The 25296-nt window shown below is 41.8% G+C and overlaps 1 protein-coding gene across 1 annotated transcript; it reads left to right on the forward strand.

Annotated features, from left to right (window-relative positions):
• Nucleotides 1-1401: 1401 nt before the first annotated feature.
• On the forward strand, nt 1402-20501 carry LOC309396262 (zinc-binding protein A33-like; the record flags this gene model as incomplete). The annotated part of the gene is made up of 6 exons (XM_081961257.1): nt 1402-1821; nt 7034-7129; nt 8768-9001; nt 12402-12424; nt 18109-18437; nt 19128-20501. The coding sequence occupies 6 exons, from the start codon at nt 1402-1404 to the stop codon at nt 19652-19654; spliced, it is 1629 nt and encodes a 542-aa protein (XP_081817383.1). The 3' UTR covers nt 19655-20501.
• Between the last annotated feature and the right edge of the window lie 4795 nt (nt 20502-25296).

Consider the following 25296-nt stretch of genomic DNA (forward strand, 5'->3'; position numbering starts at 1 on the left):
CACTTTTCTGGATGTAATCATTCCAGCTGTGTCTTTCTTCTTCCACAGTCTGCTTTACTTGTACGAGTCCTCGACCACCCTCTGCTCTTGATAGATACAATCGGTCAACATCACTCTGCCCTGCAGCAGGCGGTGAGAATCACCTCGAGGAAGAGGAGGAAGCGACGCAGCCCAGGCAACGGTGGGATAAGAAATTTCTGTGTCCAAAATACGAATGCAATTTGAGAAAATGTCTCAGGGTTTATCCTTCCTGGTTCATTTTAGGATAAAAGCAGGCTCTGTTTTTGTAACCCTGAAAGAAAAGTAGTTTTAGGATTCGTGACTTTGGTGTCCAAGGGAGTCAAACTATTTTCCAAGGCACCTGAGGGTAGAACAAGAAGCAATGGGTGGAAACTAATCAAGGAGAGAAGTAACTTAGAACTGAGGAGAAACTTCCTGACAGTTAGAACAATTAATCAGTGGAACAGAAGTTGCCTCCAGAAGTTGTGAATGCCCCAACACTGGAAGTCTTTAAGAAGATGTTGGATAGCCATCTGTCTGAAACGGTATAGGGTTTCCTGCCTAGGCAGGGGGTTGGACTAGAAGACCTCCAAGGTCCCTTCCAACTCTGCTATTGTATTGTATTGTAATCTATCTGGGTTGGCAGACGCCCCTTTGCCCCAGTCTTCCAGTACTCGAGGGGCTGTCACAGACAAGAGAGGGTTGGCTTATTCTCCAGAGCAGGACAAAAAGTAACAGACTGAAACTTGCTAAGGAGAGATCCAACCTAGAATTAAGGAGAAATTTCCTGACAGTGAGAACAATTAACCAGTGAAATGCTTGCCTTTCCAAAAGTTGTGGGTGCTCCAACATTAGATATTTTAAAGAAGAAATTGGACAGCTATTTGGCTGGAATGGTATAGGGCAGTGATGACTAACCTTTTTTGGCTCGCATGCCAAAAGCGGGAGGAGCACAGGGAGGTCGTGTGCAGGCATGCCATACCCACAATGCTATGCGTGCGACCCCAGCATTTTTTTCACCCTCCCCACGTTCCAGAGGCTTTCTAGGAGCCTGGGGAGGGCGAAAATGGCCTACCTGGAGGCCCTCAGGAAGCTTCAGGAGCTTCCCTGAAGGCTCCAGAGGGTGAAAAACAGCCCTACGGGCAAAAGAAGGCTGAAGTCAGCTGGAGCTGACAGGGCAACACCTTGCGTGCCCTAACAAATGGCTCTTCATGCCACCCGTGGCACGCTTGCCATAGTTTCACCATCCCGGGTATAGGGTCTTCTGTTTGGGCAAGGGGTTGGGCTAGAAGGCCTCCAAGGTCCCTTTCCAACCCTATTATTCTATGTTCACTTGACAGGCAGAAATAGAAGCAGTTCTAACTTGGGAAAACTCTTCAGTCTCTCTTTGAATCGACCAACATGGCTTCAGTACGAGAAGTGTCCAGTTTCACTGAAGACCTGCTGTGCCCCATTTGCCTCTCCCTCTTTCGGGAGCCCCACATGCTGGAGTGCGGCCACAGCTTCTGCGCTCCCTGCCTGGAGCCCTGCATCCCCGAAGGGCAAAGTCACGGGCTCTGCCCCGAGTGCCGCCACCCCTTCGCTTTGCACCATGTGAACCGAGCCCTCTACAGCTTGGCCATGAAGGCCCGGCTTTTGAAGCTGGATGAAAGGGCTCAGCGGAATGGCACTGCTGTCTGGTTCTTCTGTGAGGAACACAAGAAAGCCCTGAACCTCTTCTGCAGCCAAGATGAGGAGCTTGTTTGTGTCATCTGCCGGGATTTGCCTCAGCACCGGGGACACGACTTCCTGCCCATCAAAAACGCGGTTCAGCCCTATCAGGTGAGAACTGGACCTGGGGGGGGGAGAAAGAAGGTGGCCTCTGGTTGAATAAAACTCCCCCCTCCCCCCCTCTCTCCCTCCCTCTCCCTCCCTCCCTCTCTGTCTCTGTCCCTTTTTCTCTCACCTCTCTCTCAATTTGTGGAATTTATTTGCCACTTATCTTACCATGGGGCTGCTCAAGGCAGCTTATTTTGCAAGCCAAAATAAAATACAAATATGCATGAATCATAATAAGTATCATAATAAACAGTGATACTGAAATGGAGCTTTTGAAGCCTCCCAAATATTTACCAATAAATGTAAGATAGATTTACACTCTGAAACGCGTAGAGAAACACTAATATTTTACTGAATATGTATGTCATATATATGCAATTCATTTTCCACTTCCTGAAGATTCACTAGTTGATCTATTAACCACTAGGTGACTAATGGATTCACTTAACAATTGTGTTACTAACTGAACAACTGCAGTGTAGCAAGAAAGGTCATTAAATGGAGCAAATTCACTTAATAAACTCACTTAACATACATGGACATACACACATACTTAAAACAGTTTGCTTAGTGATTGTTTTAAGTTAAAACGGCACTGAAAAAAGTGACTTATGGCCATCTTTCACAGTTACGACCACCGCAGCATCCCTATGGTCATGCGATTTACATTCGGATGCTTGGTAAGGGGTTCATATTTATGACGATTGCAGTGTCCCAGGGTCATGTGATGTACTTTTGTGATCGTCTGACAAGCAAAGTCGGGGAAGCCATATCCACTTAACAACCGTGTTACTAATTTAACAACTGCAGTGATTCACTTAAAAGCCATAGCAAGAAAGGTCATAAAATAGGACAAAATGTATTTAACAAATTTCTCACTTGCAGTATATATAAAGGACTGGCTAAAACCTAAACAGATATACGTAGATGAAGAGGGAAGAACATTATTAATTGAAGTATTAATAAAATAAAGAAGAGTATTAATTGCAGTCATATATGCACCAAACACGAACCAGAAAGAATACTATAGTAAACTACATAAACGGATTGCAGAACTGGAACTGGATAACATATGTCTACTAGGGGACTTCAATGCAGTGGTAGATCCAAAGAAAGACTATAAAACGGATAATAAAAAAATATATGAAAGGAGAACTCTACCAAATACATTCTTTGAAATGGCCCAAGAATTAAATCTAAAAGATGTTTGGAGAGAAATCAATACACATTCTTTTCAAACCCCCATAATTCATGGTCCAGGATTGACATGGTATGGATGGATCCAGAAATGGAGAAAGAGGTAGAAGAGGTAGAAATAATACCGAACATGTGGGCAGACCATAACCCATTAACAATCAAATGGAAAGGAGAAGCAAAAAGGAAAAAGAGATGGACCATGAACCAGCGGGTTGTAAAAGAAAATAATTATGTACAGTATATGGAAAAAGAATTAGCACTTTTCCTAAAAGAAAATTGGAATGAACAGACAACTATTCAAAACCTGTGGGATACTACTGAAGCTTATGTACGAGGCATTACAATAGCATATACAATAAGAAGAAACAAAGATAAAAAGAAACGATATACAGAGCTTCAGGAGAAACGGGGGAAATTAGAATATAAACTTCAGAAAGAACCTCAAAACAAAGAAGCCAAAGAAGAAAAAGAAATAATTAAACATAGATTAAACTTAATTACACAAGAAGAAATGGCCCAGAAAATTAGATCTTGTAGGCAAAACTATTTTGAAAATGCCAATAAACCGGGAAGATGGCTAGCCTATAAACTAAAAAAAGAGAAAGAAAAGAAAATAATATAGCAACTAGAGGATGAAAAAGGGGTGATACACCACCAAAAGGAGGGAAAAAAATATAGCAGTAAGATACTTCCAAGCATTGTACTGCCGAGAGGAAATAGAAGAGGAGGATATTAAAAGATATCTCCAGAGGAGAAATCGTCCAACCCTACCGGAAACAACAAAAGAAACATTATATGAGAAAATAACTAGGCTAGAATTAAAAAGGGCAATCCAAAAACAAAAAAATAATAAAACACCCGGCCCAGATTGAATTCCAGCAAAATTTTATAAAGGATTGCAAAAATCATTAGAGAACATATTATTAGAAATGTATAATGAAATATTAGAACGAGCTAAGACACCAAAATCCTGGATGGAGGCACTAATAACACTAATTCCCAAAGACAACGCTGAAAATCAAAAGATCCAAAATTATTTATTTATTTATTTATTCTTCGCATTTCTAAACCGCCCCCTCTCCCAAAAAGGGACTCGGGGCGGTGTACAGTCTACACAACAAATAACAGATAAAATACAAATATAAATATAACTATAAATATACGTATATATGTGGAGGAGGTTAAAATTAAGAGTACTGTACAGAAGAATAAATATGGGTCTAAAAGCCCTAAAAACAATTAAAAATTAAAACATTACCCTTAAAATAACCAGATGAGAGTATACTACCAGGAGTTCATAGTTGTAACATTTATAATTATGCCAGGCCAATCTCGCTGCTAAATGCTGATTATAAAATATTTATGACAATTATGGCGGAAAGAATTAAACATATATTAAACAAAATCATACACCCAGACCAAAACAGATTTTTACCTAACAGAAATATAAAAAACAATATACGAACAATAATGGACATATTAGAATACTATGAAATACATCCAGGAAAACAAGCAGTATTGATATTTATTGATGCACAAAAAGCATTTGATAATCTGAATTGGGATTTTCTTATTAATCAACTAGCAATAATGAACTTCGGAGATAAATTCATCGGGATGATCAGAGCAATATATTCGAGTCAGAGGGAAAAAATAATACTAAACGGGGAAGCAACAGAAGACTTCAGTATAACGAAAGGGGTAAGACAGGGATGCCCGCTATCCCCTTGTTATTTATCCTCTCACTAGAGACATTGATATCACAAATCAGGCAAAATAAGGACATAAAGGGACTGAAAATTAGAACACAGGAATATAAAGTGCAGGCCTTCGCAGACGATCTTGCATTTATCATAGAGGAACCCCTAGAAATTGGACTAAAACTATTACAGGATATAAACCAATTCGGTAAAGTAGCAGGGCTTAAAATAAATAAAGAAAAAACTAAAATATTAACTAAGAATTTAACCAAAAGACAAAATGAAGAACTGGAGGAGAAACTGGGAATTTTGAGGACCAAGAAAATTAAATATTTGGGAATATGGCTATCGGCAAAATGTATTACAATAAAAGAAGATAATTACAACAAACTGCTACGACAGATACAAAAAGATTTGGACAATTGGACTAAACTACAGGTATCACTAATTAGCAGAATCTCAACAATCAAAATGAATATACTACCCAAATTACTCTATCTTTTTCAAACAATACCAATTAAATTAGAGAATTTTTTTTCCGAACAACTAAATAAAATGATATCCAAATTTATTTGGTCAGGAAAAAAACCGCGTATTAAATACAAACTTCTACAAGATAGTAGAAACAAAGGCGGTTTTGGACTGCCAGATTGGGAGCTATATTACCAGGCGGCAGCCCTAACATGGTTAAAAGACTGGATCCAATTAAAAAATAAAAGAATCCTTATCCTAGAAGGACACGATCTCCAACTAGGCTGGCATGGCTTCCTCTGGGAGGGAAAGACTAAATCCCACTTCTACTTTCAGAGACATATAATAAGGGATGCTTTATTTAGGGTCTGGGGAAAAAGAAAACACTACCTGAAAATCCCAAGCTGGTTATCAACCATGGAGGCAATGTCATATCCATTTACTATAGACCTTAGTAAAATGGTAAGATACGCAGACCTCTTAGATGAAAAAGGAGAACTAAAATCAGTACAAGATCTGAAAGCACAGGGAATAAATATGGAATGGTGGCCATACCTACAAATTAAAACAAGATTTAAAAAAGATCGGGAACAATACGGAATGAGGAAGAGACGGTAAAGGAGACAATGATTAGCTGGGGAAGTAATTTTGGCCACAATATAGAGTTAGAAAAATGGGATAAACTGTGGGAAAGAAATTATAAATTTACAAAGGCAGCAGCTTACAAAGAAAATCTCTATAAAATGTTTTATAGATGGCATTTGCCTCCAGCGAGATTGGCCAAAATGTACCCAAATTTATCCCCTAATTGTTAGAGATGCAATCACAAGCCTGGAACATTCTATCACATGTGGTGGACGTGCCCCAACACAAGGAAGTACTGGTGCAAAATTCGAAAGTGGTTAGAAGAAATCACTGAGCGAAAAATAGAACTCAAACCAGAAGCATTCTTACTAGGACTACTGGATCAAAAAATGGACAAACAATCTCAATACATAACCATACATATACTTACAGCAGCCAGGATTGCCTTCGCACAAAATTGGAAAAAAACTAATACACCCTCAGACGAAACTACAATCAGGAAAATACTTGAGTGTGCAGACATGGACAAAATGACAATAGAACTAAAAGAAAGAGAAGAATCGGATTTTTATAATGTTTGGAATAAAATAGAAATCAAAAGCCAAAACAGGAAATAGAGAATACAAATAGATGGAGATACAAATAATGAATATCACTATAAGTGTTTATATTATGCTTGTTACATCATAGGACAAGGCTATAGTAATAGGGAGGCAATGCAGAAGGGAGAATTATAAAAGCTAGGCAGGAAAGCCGATATTGAAAGCTGTAAAATTACTCTATATTGTTATGTATGTTCCGTGTTTTGTTTTGTTTTATTGTGGCTTTTTTTTCCTTGTTGTGCCTTTTTTTTACTGTTTTAAAATATTAAAACATTCAATAAAAATTATTTTAAAAAAAAACAAATTTCTCACTTAGCAATAGAAATTTTGGGCTCAATTGTGGTCTCAAAGTTCTCAATTGAGGACTACCTGCAGGGAGGGAGGGAGAGAGAGAGAAACTAAAAATTCCAGAAGGAAAAAGAAAAACATTAAATAAATGCAGGGGAACATACAAATTAATATATTGCTAACTAAATCTATCACAATATAAAACACGCTTAACTAACTAATTAGCTAATTATGGCTGGTTGGGGGAAGAGCTCTGATGGATTTTAAGCGCTGCTGATCAGAACTTTTTGGCTGGAGGTATAAAATTGTCCTGTGATCAGTCAAATGCTGGTGTTCATCTTAAGTGAGATCTGAACTTTCACTTCCTTGTAGGACCAGCTGAAGGCATCTCTGGAGCCTCTTGAGGAAGGTCTCAAGCGGCTGAAAAGGAGCCAGTGCCACCAACAGGAGAACATTATCGAATTAAAGGTACAGCTGGGAATTGGGGATGGTTGGGACTTTGTTTAATGCTAAACCGAGTGTATCTTCCATTCTGTCCCCTCTTCCTCCAGGGGTCTCAATTTACCGGTAGTTTTAAACATTTAGAAGCACTGTGGTGCTCTAAGCTTCCACAAAAGATACTCTTAAACAGGAGTGGGATTCAGCTGGTTCAGACTGGTTCAAGTGAACTGGTAGTTCCAGCAATCAGTTGGCCCCACCCATCCTCTATTCTGTCCTATATTTCCTTTGTTTGAAGTCCAGCTGATTGGTGCGGCAGAGCGGATTGCCGCGTCTCACCTGTTTTATTCACCGGGGCTGCAGGAAAAGGTAAGATTTAGTGCTGATTTCAAATGCAATGTGTGCGCCAAAGTTGAATCCCACCACTGCTCTTAAAACTTTGTATACTGATAGAAGGGAATATATGTAGCTCAGGGTTGTATGATGGGGTCCTTGTGCTTTCTGAACTTGGTTGTTGCTGGTGTTGCACTACTCAAGTAGGTAGATCTGTGTGTATATGTGTGCTGTCACTACATTATAAGAAAAAAGGCAAAAAAATTAATTTGCTGGTATTGCTTAGATCAGTTATGGTGAACCTTTTTTGGCTCCCATGCCAAAAGCGGGGGAGGGGAGCACAGGGGGGTCATGCGTAGGTGTGCCACATCCATAATGCTATGTGCGTGACCAGTGACAACACACACACACACACACACACACACGTTTTTGGTGTGATTTTTTTCACCCTCCCCAGGCTCCAGAGACTTTCGGGAGCCTCCCTAAAGCCTCCGGAGGGCAAAAAACAGACCTACAGAGAACCTGGAAATTCGGAAATGGTGATTTCCGGTTTGTCCATAGGGCTGATTTTTGCCCTCTGGAGCCTTCAGGGAAGCCTCCTGAGGGCCCCTGAAGCCTCCAGAGCACGAAAAACGGCCTCAAAAGAAGGCCAAAGTCAGCTGGCCAGTGTGTGCATGCGTGCTGGCCAGCTGACAGGGCAACACCTTGCGTGCCCTGACAAATGGCTCCACGTGCCATAGGTTCCCCATCATAGGCTTAGGTAATTATTATAGTGGCATCAATTGATTGATTATGAGTTACCTGACAGTGAAATGGTTGGTATATAAGTATAAATAATAATAAATACATAAAATAAAAATCAATAATAATAAATAAATAATAGAAAATAAAAATAAATAAATAAATACATAAAATAAATTATATGCTATCAAGTAGTTTTCAATCCCAAACAAAATAGAATTCCTCCATGACGATTTATCCCCAAGCTGGTTTTTCAGATCTTCCAATGGGGCTCCCATTGCCACTATGTCCACCATCTTTGCTTTTGCTCTTCCTCATCTTCTCTTTCTTTCTTTCTTTCCTAGTATTAGAGTCTCCTTCAGAAGGTTAGGTCTTTCCATCACATGCCCGAAGAAGTAGGATGTTTTGCATTGTTAGTGCTTCAAATGAAAACTCAAATGAGTTGATTTGTTTCATGGTCCATTTCTTTCTTTCTTTATGGCTATCCAAGGTACACTCAGGAGTCTACCCCAAAACAAACCACATTATGACAGGTGACTGTTTCTGCTTGACCAAACCACAATCTTTTGCTGTGCCCCATCTATGTTTTTCCAGACCTGCTCCGAATCCTTGTCTGATCATATCTCTGGAGAGTTTGCGAAGATGCACCAGCTGCTGAACAACAGAGAACTGAGTATAAAACAGGCCTTAGAAAACCAGAGAGAAAAGAACTTGGCGCAGATGGAAACCAAGTTAAAGGAACTGAACTGCAAGATGGCCTCACGGTCAGAAACTCTGTGCCGTGTGCAGACCGGCCTTGAATGCAAAGACCACATACGTTTCCTCAGGGTAAGGAGGACCGGAGGCTGTGGGGTTTTCTTGGGAAGGAGAAAATTGCTGAATGCATAGATTGCACCTAAACATTGTCAGAAGAAGAATTTGGGGTTCTTGAGCCGGGGTGGCACAAGAATAAATAAAAATGAGGAAAGAAGAAATATTTATTCCTCAAAGCAAAACAGTTTGCTTTTAAGAGCAGGCTACAGTGAAACAGGGTCCAGTGGGAAACTTTTATAGTGGGAGCTTGTCTGGGATGTGCAAGTGTTTATGTGCTGAGTGAATGTCTGTGTGTGTGTTTGTAAAAAAAAACAATTCTGCTGGGAAACTTAGTTTAATTATCTCTATTTGTTTTTTCGGACCTTTGATATGTAGATTAGGCTTGGGTAACTTATTTCGGGGTTTGAGGAAGTTTGCTAATTTGATTAAGTTGGAGACACTGATTCTCAGACCGTTGTGGATTCTGTTAATATTTTAAGGGAACATGGAAACAGTATAAAGAATAAAATATATTTGGATATAAAACTTTTCACACCATGATTTGTTCACTTAGGGTTTGTCATGACTGACAAAATCTCTGTGGTTTTTTTTTAAAACCCTTGTAAGCCACCCAGAATCAGGTGTTGTATAGCCAAATCAAAAAAAAAAATTATATTCAAATTTTTATTGTTTTTTAAAAAATTTTTAAGGAAAAAGGGTTATAGGGTTATAAAACATTTTGACAGCTACATCGTGCGGGGGGGGGAGAAGCCCCCCCAGGTCTTGCAACTTTTACAAACAATGATAGAAAAATATCAGCATTTACCTAAGTATTAGCAGTTTAAAATTTGACACAAAATCATCAGTATGTTTCAATCATTTGTTTTGTATCACTTCCATAAAAATACATTGTAGTAACAATTGCAATGTAGTGTTCCAAGTCACTTTTGTGATCTGAGTCTTCTAGCTGTTGCATCCTCTCTCCCATCCACCAGCTGAGCCTCAGCCCCTCCCTCCCTTGTTTCTTGTGTAACATCCCCCATTTCACCTAAAAGAGCACTGTGTTTTTTAGCGAAAGCCTCTGCTTCCACTGGTGTGTGAATTCTAATTCTGCTGCCCTCCCAAAAAATCATCATGCCTTCCTGAAATAGCCATCTAAACCAGACCCCATTATTATATACTTTTTTTGCTAAGAAGGAATATTTCCTTCTGTTATCTCTTACTTTTTGGGGGATCTGTTTAAGAATGGTTATCTCTTTATCTTTATCTTTTAGTGGTCCTCCCCTTTGAGCTCCTAGAACCTCATCTCTTGTAGTTTTTCTAAGAAATTTAATATGAACTTCCCTTGAATGTCGTGTGTTCTTACATAGGCCGAATTAACCCTATAAACCAGGTCAATGTCCCACCAGAGCTGTTGTTTATCTCTATTAATATACTCTGCTAGTATTGTGGTCATAGTCTCCTTGAGATCTTCATTCTCAGCTTCTGGCAAATTTTGGAACCTAAGAAAGAAAGACATCCTTTCAAATTCCATTTTTAACATCTGATTCCCAAATTCTGTATTCCCCCTCTGGATTGTCTTCATCTCATCTCTAATCCCAACCTCCCCCTCCTCCAGCACACCAATCCTCTGTTCATTCCGTGTGGTTTGCTGGTTCGTCTCTCTGAGCTCTTCCTTTAAGTCCTGCAATTGTTTTTTAATCTCGTCCTGTCCCTTTAAGATGTTTTGAAGCATCTGCTGAGTAGACAGGTCTTTTGCACTCTCTTCAGAGGCTTTAGGTTGTAGGAAAGATCCCATTTGTGACTGGTGTGCAGGGCTGGACGTTGAAGATGTTGGGGCCGACGAGGCTTTACCAGGTGGCAATTTCTTAGGACCCATCATGAGGCTCAGAGTTAATTGCTATTCTGTACAAAGAGATGGCGTCTGTGGGAGAGCACAGCCGGCAGGGATCACCAAACAAGCAGGTCCAAAGGAGAACAAGTCCTCTAGCAGAGAAGTTAAAGCAGATAGGTGGGTCAAAATATTCCAAGTCCAGGGGAATAATGTGTTTGAAGAGGCTCCTGGAGGTCTCTGGGGTGGAAATTAGTTGAAAGCCATAAAGTTTTCCAAGGGAGGAGTCTCATTCATAAAGACAAAGAAGAAGGAGGAAGTTGGCCATCTTGGGTCAGCCAGTATAGGTGATCAGGAAAACAACAAAGTCAAAATTTCCATAAGTGGTTTAAAAAAGAATCAGTTCAGCCATCCTTTCTCTCGCAATTGTAGTCAAAGAAAAAGATTCCCCCCCCCCATTAAGGCAAGTGAAAGTGGTTTTCAAACTTTCTCTCTCCCCCATGAAGGGGAGGGATTTTTCAAGCGCCGCTTTTCTGAGGGGGGTGGAATTCCCCCCCCCCTCCAATCTAAACTCCTCCAGAGGTTGAAACAAGCAAGGCAGGAAAACTGCAAAACCGTTAGAAATATAAAAATAGTAAAAGACCTGGGGAGACCCCTCGGCTCACCGCTCTTCAGCTGCTTCGTTCTAATTGATTATATCCTTCAGGCTGCATTCAGAGAAGAGCGCGGTGGCATTCCGCGCGTTCCCTACGCTCCGCGGCTCCTGGGGCAAAACCCCCCGCGGCCGCCACTGCTCCAGGGGGTCCCAGCAAGCCGCCCCTATGGCAGGGCGCCTTTCCCAGGCACCCTGTGCTCCCCCTAGACTTCGGGGGGAGCCCACCAGAGCAGCGAGAAGGCAGACGCAGGCGTCCGTCTCCTTCGGCTGCCGGAAGTCGTCTCCGCCAAATCAATTTTCTTAAACAAATAAAATAAGGAGGACTGATTTTCTGTAAGAATTGCTAGACTCCATAGTGTTTGTTCATGTGAAAGAGAAATCAATCAGTAGATGTACTTTCCTCACCTCAGGTTTTTAGTAGCATCTCAAGCGCTCTGACCCTACAGTCCTCAATTCCTCAGTTTTTGTGTCTTCTTTATACGCTGTGATAATATTTCACTGGGATTTTTTTTTTCTGATAATAAACTACCATGTTTTCCCCAAAATAAGACAGGGTCTTATTTTCTTTTGACCCCTCAAATAAGCGTTTGGTCTTATTTTCGGGGAGGTCTTATTATTTTTGAGGTGCAGGAGGCGGCGAGCGTGGTCACTTCATGGTTGCTGCTGTGTTGCAATATTTTTGGGAAGGGCTTATTTTTGGAGGAGGAGTTACTTTAGTGCATGCGCTCAAAAGCCCGATTGGGCTTATTATCTGGGAGATCTTATTTTCAGGGAAACAGGGTAGGATGTGATCTACTGAGAGCAGAATCTGTTGTGCACCATTAAAATGCAGAATGCTTTGGCAGGAAAATGGGTGATAACCCATGGAAAGAATTACTTTGACTGTTATCTCACCTGTATTTATTTTTCCTTCCTTCCTTCCTTCCTTTTTCCCTCCTTCCCTCACACAGGATGCGAAAGGGTTGATAAAGAGGTAAGTAGTTCTCTTTTTTTATACATCACCTTTTTGCCACCGTTGTTAAGTGCATCACGGCAGTTGTTAAGTGAATCCAGCATCCCCCTTGCTCCAAGCCAGCTTGGAAAGTCGCAAATGGCCCCCATGTGACCCCCACCATGGCAACTATCGTAAATGCAGGCTGCTTGTCAAGCACCTGTATCCTGATCACGACCATGTGGATTGTAAATGTGAGGACTGGTTGTAACTCATTCTTTTCAGCATTGTTGTAATTTTGGTCTCTCAATGAATAGTTGCTAAGTCCAAGACTACCTATATAATAAATATATGAAAGGAAGAGAAAAGCATGAACCAACAGGGAGGGCTGACCCTAAAAGGCATGTTAGTTTGCCTCCTAACTGCAAGTATGACTTCTTCTTCCACCTTTCAGAAGCTGCTGGATTTGCCAAAATGAGTAGGTGAAGCTCCTCCATATGGAAATGAAGATGGCTACTTGTTTACTTCCATTAAAAAACTCTGCTACAATTATAAAGTTGGCTCCTCTTCCTTCTTGGGAGGAGAATCAAAGCAAGGCTGATTTGCCCATGAAAAGAGTTTTATTGGGAGGGGAAAAGTTCTTCTGGCTCTTTGGCTCCTACCCAAATCATTTCTAAAATCTCTGTAAAGCTACAAAAAGAAAAAGTGAAGATTTTCTTGATTGAGTCTTCACTTTTGATGATAATGTGGGCACTTTCTTGGCAACAGCTTGGCCGTCCCCTTTTCCTATAGACATATATAGTCATTGTACTTTTAAACCCCTCCCCCCCTATTTTTGGCCGAGATGTAGACCTGGTTACAATTCCCAGCTATTCTCATCATTATATTTATATAATTATACATCCTTACATGTCCCCAATTTGTGATTCTGTCTTTAAATCTCAATAGTTTCCCATTGTAAGTATATTTCATGTTCCCTCTCCATTTTTCCATATCTTGGATTAGATTACCCTTAATTGTCTATAAATGATAATCCTTACTGTTCAATGTTCATTACAATTACCTTAATTTACTATATAGAATAACAAGCAGTACACATCTCACTTTATTCATCATCTTAAAGATTATATATATATATATATATATGTGTGTGTGTGTGTGTGTTGTAATTGTACTGATAAATAAAAAATAAAAGAGGGAGGAGTGAGCTCCCTCCCATATTTAGTCATACCAGGGGTTGTAACATAAATACATTATATATATATATATATATATATATATATATATATATATATATATATATATATATATATATATATATATATATATATATATATATATATATATATGTGTGTGTGTGTGTTTGTGTTACAACCCCTGGTATGACCTAATATGGGAGGGAGCTCACTCCTCCCTCTTTCTGTCCTTTCGGCTCATCACAGAAAACCATCCAGGCAGAAACCCATATTTTTATTTTTAATGTTGCCTTTTTATATTTGTGTTGTATTTGTGCTGATAAAATAAAGGGAGACTAGTATAGATCCATTTCGAGCTATTTAGCTCTCATCAGTTAGCCATACCCTTACTGGGATTCGAACCTGGGCTGTATTATACACTAGGCAAGAGTTTTAGCCACTATGCCACAGGCTTCTCCTCCTTTATCAGCTGAGCCAGGGAAATAAGTATGTGTTTGTGTTACAACCCCTGGTATGACCTAATATGGGAGGGAGCTCACTCCTCCCTCTTTCTGTCCTTTCGGCTCATCACAGAAAACCATCCAGGCAGAAACCCATATTTTTATTTTTAATGTTGCCTTTTTATATTTGTGTTGTATTTGTGCTGATAAAATAAAGGGAGACTAGTATAGATCCATTTCGAGCTATTTAGCTCTCATCAGCTAGCCATACCCTTACTGGGATTCGAACCTGGGCTGTATTATACACTAGGCAAGAGTTTTAGCCACTATGCCACAGGCTTCTCCTCCTTTATCAGCTGAGCCAGGGAAATAAGTATGTGTTTGTGTTACAACCCCTGGTATGACCTAATATGGGAGGGAGCTCACTCCTCCCTCTTTCTGTCCTTAGGTCATACCAGGGGTTGTAACACAAACACATACTTATTTCCCTGGCTCAGCTGATAAAGGAGGAGAAGCCTGTGGCATAGTGGCTAAAACTCTTGCCTAGTGTATAATACAGCCCAGGTTCGAATCCCAGTAAGGGTATGGCTAGCTGATGAGAGCTAAATAGCTCGAAATAGATCTATACTAGTCTCCCTTTATTTTATCAGCACAAATACAACACAAATACTCCTCCCTCTTTCTGTCCTTTCGGCTCATCACAGAAAACCATCCAGGCAGAAACCCATATTTTTATTTTTAATGTTGCCTTTTTATATTTGTGTTGTATTTGTACTGATAAATAAATAAATAAAGGGAGACTAGTATAGATCTATTTTGAGCAAATTAGCTCTCATGAGCAACTCAGTTTAATTATGTAAAAAGTGAATCACAAACCTCTGCTTTACAATCTCCCTATATCAGTTTCATATTTGTCCATATTACATGTATTTTGACCTTTATTTAATTATCTTTTCATTATCATATTCAATCAGTTAGCAACTCCATTTTATTGTCATATTTAAGAATAAGCCCCTTATCTTAGCTTTATATTTTTCCATATAACAATTTCTAGTTGTCTGATTTTTTCCTAGTAAGTCTTTTGTTCCACTTCTCTGTTCCTGCTTTCTCCCTTTTCTTTGTTTTGACACATCCACCCTCTTCAATTTTCCCCACTCCACCATCAAAGAAATCTTTTATATTTCTCTTTGTTGGGGCATAACCTCCTATTTCAATTTTCCTTATGCTACTGTCAAGCTCCAAAACATCTTTGTCTGCTTTTTATTCCCTTTTGTTGGGACACATTCCCCTTTACCATTTTCCCTATACTACTGCTAAGCCCAATGGAGTTTTTTGTCTGCTTTTTATTTCCCACCGTTTCTACCCCTTCATTATCTTTCCATCATTCTTCTTTCCCTTCTTCTTTAAATCCCTGCTTCTCTGGGTTCAGAATTCTATTTAGGCTTGATTTTAATGATTTATGCATATTTTTTATAATTTCACGTAGTTCTTCAAATTTCCGGCTTTCCATAATGTTCAGTTCCAAAGTTACAGTTAGTAATACAGTTCTTCTTTCTGAGTTCTGGTCCACCTTAAATTTATCTATTTCAGCTGCTGTGGGGAAGAGCGAGGGGAGCCATCTTGGTCTTTTGTTCTTTCTTAAATGTCCAGTTCTAAAATTGCAGTTAGTTATGCAGATCCTATTTTGAGGTTCTGGTCCATCTTAAATTTAGCTAATTCAATTAATGTAAAAATAGAAGAGAAGCTGGAGATCTCGGCTTAATCTTTTGTAGAGAAAAAAGAAGAAAAAATTTGTAGTTTCCCATTTTTTGATTTTGTTATTATTTTCCCCCTTGCTACCTTCCACCTCTGGTTGGTTATAGCTGCTCATAATATATTACCATGTTTCCCCGAAAATAAGACAGGGTCTTACACCGCCCCGAGTCCCTTTCGGGAGAGGGGGCGGTCTATAAGCGCTAGTAAATTGAAATTGAATTGAAATTTTGACCCCCCCCCAAAATGTTGCTTGGGCCTTTTTATTGGGGGGGGGGCTTATTGGTTTAGGGTTACTGGGTGGCTGCTCTCTTGCGAGCGAGGGCCCGAAGAGCCGGGCACAGCCTCGGGCAAATGGCTGTGTTGCGCTGTCGCAGCAGTGCATCAAAGCCGCCATGAGGTGACCATACTCATGAGCAGCCAGCTGGCAACCCCCCTTTCTAGCCGGCAGAGCACCACTCACTGACCTAGTAATATCCCAAAGGGGCTAAACTGTGTGGCACTCTGCCTGGCTGGAAAGAGAGGTTGCGTGAGCACTTGTTCTGCCTCCAGCTCGCGTGCCTCCTAGCCACACCATGCCTAGCTCTTCCAGCAGGGCCAGGCCAGGGCGCCGGCGCAGCACCGCTGCCAGTGCCGCCCTGCTGCCGCCCCCCCCTCCAGCTGGGCACAGCGCCACCTTTCAACATCCCAAAGGAGTCAAGCAATGTGAGCACCTTTGCCCCCCTTCCCTCGGCTCCTGGGGCTTTGTGCCTTTGGGATATCGCTAGTTTGGTGAGTGGCAGTCTGCCTGGCTGGAGGGGGGGTTGTTCTGGGGGCTTATTATTGGGGAAGGGCGTATATTTTTGCCCACAGGAAAAATATGGCATGGCCTTATTATCAGAACATGTCGTAATTTTGGGGAAACACAGTAATTGGAACAAACTTGCAAACAGCCAGACTATGATATGTTTCTCTTTGCCGCCTGCTTTTCCAAATTCTGATTTATGGCAGTTGGTTAACTAAAACTTCCTGCACAGTCAAGATTAGGTTATCAGTTATCAGTGAGAAGATAGTGCTTTTTTCTTGATTTTTCTCCCTAATTGGAGTTGCTTAAGATATATTAGTTGGAAGAAGTTCAGACGAAGTAAATCTCTCAGAATGTTTGGTTTCTGCTTCAAATCCAAAACCAAATTTAGAGTTTGTATTTGAGTGGGTTTGTCATTTCTCTGCTTTCTCCCTTTATGTCCGAATTATTTCAAACAAATAGCTTTTTTGTGGGGGAGGGTAGTGTTTTAACTCTCCATTTTTCATTTATTTCTTTCCTTTTGTCAAAATCCAGATCTGTCTATTAATATGATTTGTACTCTCAAGATTCTTTGCCTTTTCCAAGTTTTGATTTATGACTGTGGGTTCAATGAATCTTCTTATTGGTCTTTCATCTCGTCTCCTACACGCTCCTGTTCAGTTGCTTTGGCTGCAACCATGCTGCCACCCCTACTCCAATTCAGAGGGCAAATCTCTGACCTGCAAGGGACCTGTTGCTTCCCCCTGGGGCTGATGAGATGTTGCCCCTTCTTCACCCCACCCCCTCCAGGGGGGTTCTGATCCAAAAAGGATCCTGAAATAGGTTTGTCAGACAGGTTTCATGTGAGGTTCTTGAGCACTCACACCGCCCACATCTGTCCAGCTGGAGAACTTCCAGTCAACTCCCCTTTCTCCTAGTTTTTGCAGCTTCCCTGGGAAGAATTAATCAGATCTGAATCTACTGCACCTTTTTAAGAAGTCACCCTGTGTTGTGCTGTTCCCTGCTGTGATTATTTTTTTAAAAATGCAAGGGTGCTTCTAATAAAATCAGATTTATGGTGCAGGAGACATTCCCAGGTGTAACTGTCTTCCAATCCAAATCCTTCCATTTTCATCCAATATTTTGCATGCTATTTTTCTTCTTGCATACAATCCATTAAAGAGGTGAAAGGAAAAAAAATGGCAGCATCATTCTTTTTGATCAGAAGTGCTCAGATACCTTCCTGTAGAAGGACCCAGATATGATTCTTTTAGGTTTGATAAATAGAGCTGTGGTGGCACAGTGGTTAGAATGTAGTACTGCAGGCTACTTTTGCTCGCTGTCGGCTGCCTGCAATTTGGAAGTTCAAATCTCACCAGACTCAAGGTTGACTCAGCCTTCCATCCTTCCAAGGTGGGTAAAATGAGGACCCGGATTGTTTGGGGGCAAGATGCTGACTCTGTAAACCACTCAGAGAAGACTGTAAAGCATTTGAAAGAGGTATATAAGTCTGCTATTGCTATTGGGGCAGCTTATTCTAAAATGGCTGATCCTTGGGATGCTATTTGCCTACAGGCTCCGTAAGGAACAAGGAACTCCGGACAAACCCGAACTAGATGCTGAACTGGTAGGAGAAGATGGGCTGGGGGCCAGCAGTGAAGACACAGGTGAGTGTGAGAATGAGATTGATGAAGAGGTTGATGAGGAGGAAGAGGAGGAAGAAGAAGAAGAGGAGGAAGAAGAAGAGAAAGAAGAAGAGGAAGAACAAGAGACAGCAGAGGAAGAAGAAGAGGAGACGGAAGAGCATGAAGATGGAGTGGTGGCTGTAGACTTGAACCTGGGCGAGTTTAAAGGACCTCTGCAATTCTACGCCTGGAAGGAGCTCTCCGATGGGCTACAACTAGGTGAGTTGAGGTTTTTAGACCAAATGTATTGGTTATTGGTTTATTACAGGGGTGTCCAAACTTGGGAACTTTAAGATTTGTGGACTTCAGCTCCCAGAATTCCCCAGCCAGCATGGCTGGGTGGAGAATTTTGGGAGTTGAAGTCCACAAGTCTTAAAGTTCCCAAGTTTGGACACCCCTGGTTTATTACTTTTATACTCTTTTTTTGGTGAAAGTTCAAGGCTATATACTCCATAGCAATAACCCTGTAATGTGATGATGATGGTGATATCCATTCAGTCATGTCCGACTCTTTGCGATTCTATTGGCCAGGAGGTCTCTCCACATCTTCAATCTTGCACTGCTTCTCTGAGTTCTTCTATGCTCTGGCTGGTGTCAGTTTTGATGGTATTTCGAACCACCATGGTCTTTGATGCCCTGGTTTCCATTTACCACTAACTCTTCCAAATGTAATTGCTTAACTGCTCTAATTACCCTATTACATATAATTATACCATCATGTAGTTTGGGCTAAAAGAGAGAAAGGAAGCTTCAGACATGTTGAGGATGGCAGTAGGTTTATTAACAGCTGGCTAATATTATATTCATTTGTGTCCAATTTTTTTCTGGACCAGTTTATACTCCTGCAATAACTTTGCTGCACAAATCCGCTCTTGTTCATTCTGAATTCTTTCCATCTTCTCTCTCCAGTCCCTGCAAGCATCACTTTGGAGTGCAACTCAGCTGATCCCAGCTTGGTTCTCATGGAAGAAGCCACGGGGGTCAAGTTCAATCCTGGCCGAGGGCCAGAGAGCCTTACTTCCACCCCGTTTGTGGTGGGACGGAAAGGCATTACCACTGGGCGCTTCTACTGGGAGATCAACGTCGGGGACAGCACCGATTGGATAGTGGGGATGGCCAAAAGGTCTGTGAAGCACAAGAAGCAGCTGAACTTTCTGCCCAAGGAAGGGGTGTGGGCTATTGAGCTGAAGGCGGGAGAGTACCAAGCTCTGAGTGAGCCCCGTACGCCCCTCTCGGTCTGCGGGAAGATGGAAAACGTTGGGGTCTACCTGGACATTGAAGGGGGGCAGCTCTCTTTTTACAACAGCAGCAGCATGTCCCACCTCTACACCTTCCAAGCGTGCTTCCAGGATGACCTGTCCAAGCCTGCTTCCATGCTGCCCTTACTCAGCACTCGAAGCAAGTACCCCCTCTTGATGTGGAACGTGGAGCTTTGAGAGCTTAGCTCAGGGTGTAGCATTGCAAAGAACAGCCTGGTGAAAGTTGTAAACATTGAGGTGCGTTAGGGTGGCTGTTTTAAGAGAAAGCCCATTCTATTCCCTCTTTGCAAGCAATCACTTGAAGATTTGAAACTGGTTTGACCTGACTATTGTGGTCTACGATGGTTGTTCTAGGCACAGAGGGTGCTATAAGTGTAGCTTTCAAGTTGACCTTCTGTTTCCCACATATTTAACTTCCTGGATGCATTGACTGTAGTGAGGGTAGAGGTTGCCTCTGTCGACCTGTGGTGCAAGATGTTTACCTCCTTTCAATGGGTCCCACTGCAGGCAAAAACAATGAAGGCAAGCCATACTTCCTGGCCTTGGTTGGGAAGGCCTTAGTAGAAATGTTCAAATATTCAAATTCTGGGTTGTGTTTGTATCTGCAACAATTTATGGTTTTCCTCATCACCCTATAATGCTACAATTAGACACAAAGACAATTGCCCGTCCGTCCCCGATGCCATCATCATGCTAAAGAACTAAGAACCACAACACTGTCTTATGCCCTGGGATGTCAAACTTATGCCCTGGGATGTATTACTATTATCCTTCTCATCTTTCCTATTACCTATTCCTTTAGCACCGTGCTGGAGAACCTGTGGCACGCATGCCACAGGTGGCACGCGGAGCCATTTCGTGGGACACGCGAGGCATTGCCCTATGTCAGCTCCACCGCGCATGTGCACGCTGGCCAGCTGATTTTCGCCTTCAATTTGGGTGGCAAATGAGATGAAAGGAATTATCCTTGTTAGTCCTTCACCTCTGCCTATCTCAGCTGCTTCTCCAAGGCCGTTCTGCTTCCTTGCTAGCATCCAGCTAAATACAACTAAAAAGTCCCTAGTGTTTTGAGTGAGAGTAGTGACCAGCTCCATTGATATAGCATAGGCAATTGTAATAATTGCAATTTCAACGAATTTACAAAGGGAGTGAGTTTCTTTCATGGGTGCTTGTGTGTGTTGGTGTGTTTGTTGGTGTGTGTGTGAGAGAGAGGGAGGGAGGAAGAGAAACAAAACTGGAATGTTAGATTGATTTCATATTAACTATGGGGGCTGAAGTCCCCTGCACAAGAGAAACAGGCCCATTGGTCGAAACAAGAGCACAATACATTGATTTCTAGATTTATCTGGTTTTTTTCATGTAACTAATAAAAATCTCTGAGATAATTCTTTGCACCTGCACTTTGCTGAGACCCCTCCTTTAACTGCAGATAAGAAGCAGGTTCCGGGATTCTGCTTGGGATTCCTGACCTTGGGGCTGACTTGGCTCCCTGGATGTCAGAGTGGATTTGCTTCTCTTCTGTGTGGTTTTTTTGCTGAAAGCGAAACCCTCTGAGCTGGTTTTCTTTCCCTGATACTTGATTAGAATTGCACTGGACAACAAAACGTTTTCAACAGTTTCTCTCCCTGATGATTTATTTATTTTTTGATGATTACGATACGGTAGATCCCTTCAAACCGAGCACAAATGTAATTTCAGAATGACTCTTATCACATAGAAATGTTGAGAAATAGGACATTGAATTTTCATGACTGTAAAAGGGTCCCAAAGTATTTTGCTGCTGATTTTTGTTTGTCTGTATGTCTGATCATCTTGCTGCAGAGTCCAACAATAGTCGGCCAGCACTGATGGAGTCTAGTTGCCCTGATAGCCTTTTCCATCGTGGCTAAGGAAACATTTCCACCATATTCGTCAGAGACTGCATCGCGATTTTCAGGAAAGACGTCCCTGCTGAAAATGGCCTTCAGTGGCATGTTGCACATCATGATCTTGTATATTGTAAGACAGTGGTTCTCAACCTTTTCTTCACCACTGACCCCCTTTAAATACCTTTTGTGGCCACAGACCCCCAAGATTGAAACCATCACACTTCTTCAAGCCTTCACAGACCCCCTTTGATGACACAGTTTGGTGCTCTGCAGTTGCCAAGAAAATTCTCAATGATATCCTTAAATGCTTTTCAGGTTCTTTTCTCTAGCTTCACTCACAAATTTTTGAGCTGCTTGTCATTGATCAGGTGTCTGATCTGTGGAACAACTAAACTGCCTTCCGTAACTTTGGCATCAATAACTTTTGGAAACCTCTGTCTCAATTAACAAAAGCTTTCACCTTCCTTATCACTTTCACAAAACTGCTTATCAATCTGATTTTTATGTGGAGACAAAAAATATCTCTGTCAGGTCAACAAGTGCCATGTCACTGGAGATCCTCAATCATCCAGGTTATGGTTGTCCCAAAGGTGCTTTTTCAAGAGGCTGTTGAAAAAGTTGAGAAATATAGTGGACCAGAGGAATGCCGTCGATATAGTTTACTTGGACTTCAGTAAGGCTTTTGATAAGGTAGACCATAACCTACTACTAGATAAAGTAGAAGAATGTGGGTTAGACAGCATCACCACCCGATGGATTCGTAACTGGCTGACCAACCGCACTCAACGTGTAGTTCTCAATGGAACTGCATCTACATGGAGGGAAGTATGCAGTGGAGTACCCCAAGGCTCTGTTTTAAGCCCAGTACTCTTTAACATCTTCAGCAATGATTTGGATGAGGGAATAAATGGGGAACTTATCAAATTTGCAGATGACACCAAGCTGGCAGGAATAGCCAACACTCCAGAAGATAGGCTTAAGATACAGAAGGATCTTGACAAACTTGAACATTGGGCACTATCTAATAAAATGAAATTCAATGGTGAAAAGAGTAAAGTTCTGCATCTGGAAGTCTTTAAGAAGATGTTGGATAGCTATTTGTCTGAAACGATATAGGGTTTCCTGCCTAGGCAGGGGGTTGGACTAGAAGACCTCCAAGGTCCCTTCCAACTCTAGTATTGTATTGTATTGTATAGAGAGAGCTGATACATTTTGGACAGAGAGGGCCACTGGTCAAGAAGACTCAAAGAGGCCACCTATGTCAAAACTGAACAGCCCTCTCTCAACAGAGGGGGGTGGATACGACCTCATCTATCTCCAGTTTACAACACAGTCCTTTCAACAGTTCCAAGAAGGCTCCACACTCATTTGCACCACTCAGGTGACTCTGAAGACACATAAACCTCCAGGTGGCCTCAATGTCTCTAAAAGAATGCAAATGACCAGCAGTCTGCAAGGAGTATTCAGGGATGTGCGGTCAGGGGAGGCAGAGCCTCACCGCTCTCATGAAAAAAAAAAGGGAAAGGGAAAAAGCACTGAGGAGCCTTCTGCATATGTGGTCCGGGAATGGGACCACGTGTGCAGGAGGCTCTAGCCTCAGCCTCCCTCCTCCACATGTCCCATTCCCCGCCTTCCTGAGTCAACATGAAGGGGACCGTGGCTCGCGCTGATGACATCACCAGCCATAAACCACCGCACGTCACTGGTATAAATCCTTCCCTTCCCCACTATTCAGTCAGAGCTGAAGAAGCTTCTTGGATGAAAAGTAAAAAGTCTGGTTGCCTCTTGAAAAAGAACCTTTGGGGAAAAAAGTGCCATGCTTTCTCTGTCCTGGAACCAAATTATTTTGGAGTGGCCATCTCTTTAATGTAATGCAACTCCCCTGCATAACTCTCTCCCGTTTCCATATATAACGTATGTGGCATATCTTAGCTGCATTCCAAGAAGAAGAACCTCTATTTCTGGATCTCAACAGATATTCCAATTGTGCTTGATATACCAGGTGTGTTCTAAGAACAGTTCTATATTTTTATGTTTCTTTCATGTGGGCAGCACAGACAACAGATAACAGAGAGTATACAATGCCAACGATATAAAACAGAATATTTCTACAAAATGGTATGTGATAGGTTACAGGGTTTTTTGTGATTAGCAGCCAGAAATTTTATCAGATACACCACAAAGTATTCAGGAAGCAAAATGTTTCTTTTCCAGGGTTTTCAGCTCTCCCTTCTTTGGTGTTAACCATTCGGCTGTGTACGCCCTTCTCTCTGCACATACGTATGTGCCAAAGTAACATCAACAACCAAATCACATCTCTTGCACTGGGAAAGGGATGTGCAATTGCTCCACGCAGCCACTCTCCAGGTTCACGGTGATCAGCAATCTGGGGGAACAGAATATTTTTCTTCCTTTCATTGAAGACAAAGTTTCTTTTGCAGTAAGTTTTATCAGCATCTGAGCAGTGCTTTGGAGCAATCAATTCTTTGTCTTTCTCAAAAGTTAGAATGCTGGGCTTGCAACAGATTCTGATCACGTAAGTGCAACTTTTATAACAAACCATAATGACTATATCCATGCAATAAATTGAGCAACACCAAATAAACAACCTTAGGGCTTAATCTGAAGCAGGAAGCACAGAAAACAGTAAGATGGGATATGCTTAACATTGCTTCAGTTTAGCCACTGGGGACTCTCAATCACAGTTTCTGGTTTAGCAGACTGGGCAAAGCTAGTGTTGGAAGAAATATCCATCTGGTTTGACTTACAGCCGTTCGGTTAGTGACCGTTCCAAGTTACAATGGCACTGAAAAAGGTGACATGACCATTTTTCACGCTTATGACTGTTACAGCCTCCCCTCGGTCATGTTAACAAAATTTGGATCCTTGGCAGTAGGTTCATATTTATGACGGTCGCAGTGTCCTGGAGTCACGTGATCACCTTTTCTGACGACCTGAGAAACAAAAGTCCACGAGGAAGCCTGGTACACTTAACAACCATTCTCCTAACTTAACTACTGCAATGATTCACTTAACAACTGGGGCACAACATGTCCTAACATGGGGGGGGGGGGAGAGAACTCACTTAACTGTCTTGCTCAGCAACAGAAATCTTGGGCTCAATTGTGGTCATAAGTTGAGGGCTGCTATACTTGTATGTCAATGGCAGATTGAGAGAAGGTGAGAACACTATTTGTTCCCGTAATTCTCTCCCACTCCTGTAGCCCAACTGAATAACAAGCAAAGGGGGATCTCATAGCTTTTTCCACTCTCTTGCTGATGATTGTCTCTTGCAGGAAGGGGGATTTCCTGGAAGCTGAGATTCAACTATGTTCCTTCAAAAACCTCCTTTGAGTGTTATGCAGTGGAGGGATGCAGCCAGTTCGCACCACTTCGGGACAACCGGTTGTTAGGTTTCTGAGCAGATTGGTGAACTGGTTGCTGGAAGAAATCATTAGGGGAGAGAACCGGTTGTTAAATTACTTGAATCCCACCACTGGTGTTATCCTTGGCTTCCATAGAGTCCATGGAGGATTTGGGGTCTCTTCCCTCAGTGCACCGTGGATTTCCCCTCCGTTCTGTGGAGGAAGGGGAAATCTCCACTGGAGGAAGGGACCAGTTCAATTTGGTGAAAATGCTACCCTCCAAAACTCTCTCACCTGAACGACTCAGCTCTGATCTGCACCCAGGAAGCATCGTAATCACAGTTTTCTCCTCATAACTTTGTCTGCAGTTCTCCCTGAGGGTGGGCTCCAGCATGAGTCCGAAAGCCTGGAAGACAAAACCTCTGATCTGGTGACTGACCCACGTTGGACCCTTAGTAAGTACCGTATTTTTCGCCCTATAAGACGCACATTTTTACTCCAAAAAAGAGGGTGAAAATCTGGGTGCGTCTTATAGGCCGAATGTAGCCACCTGGGCAGTGGTGGGTTTCTGCTGGTTGGTCAATGA

Source organism: Natrix helvetica (assembly GCF_964273705.1).
Source record: "Natrix helvetica genome assembly, chromosome: 1".
Lineage (NCBI taxonomy): Eukaryota > Metazoa > Chordata > Lepidosauria > Squamata > Natricidae > Natrix > Natrix helvetica.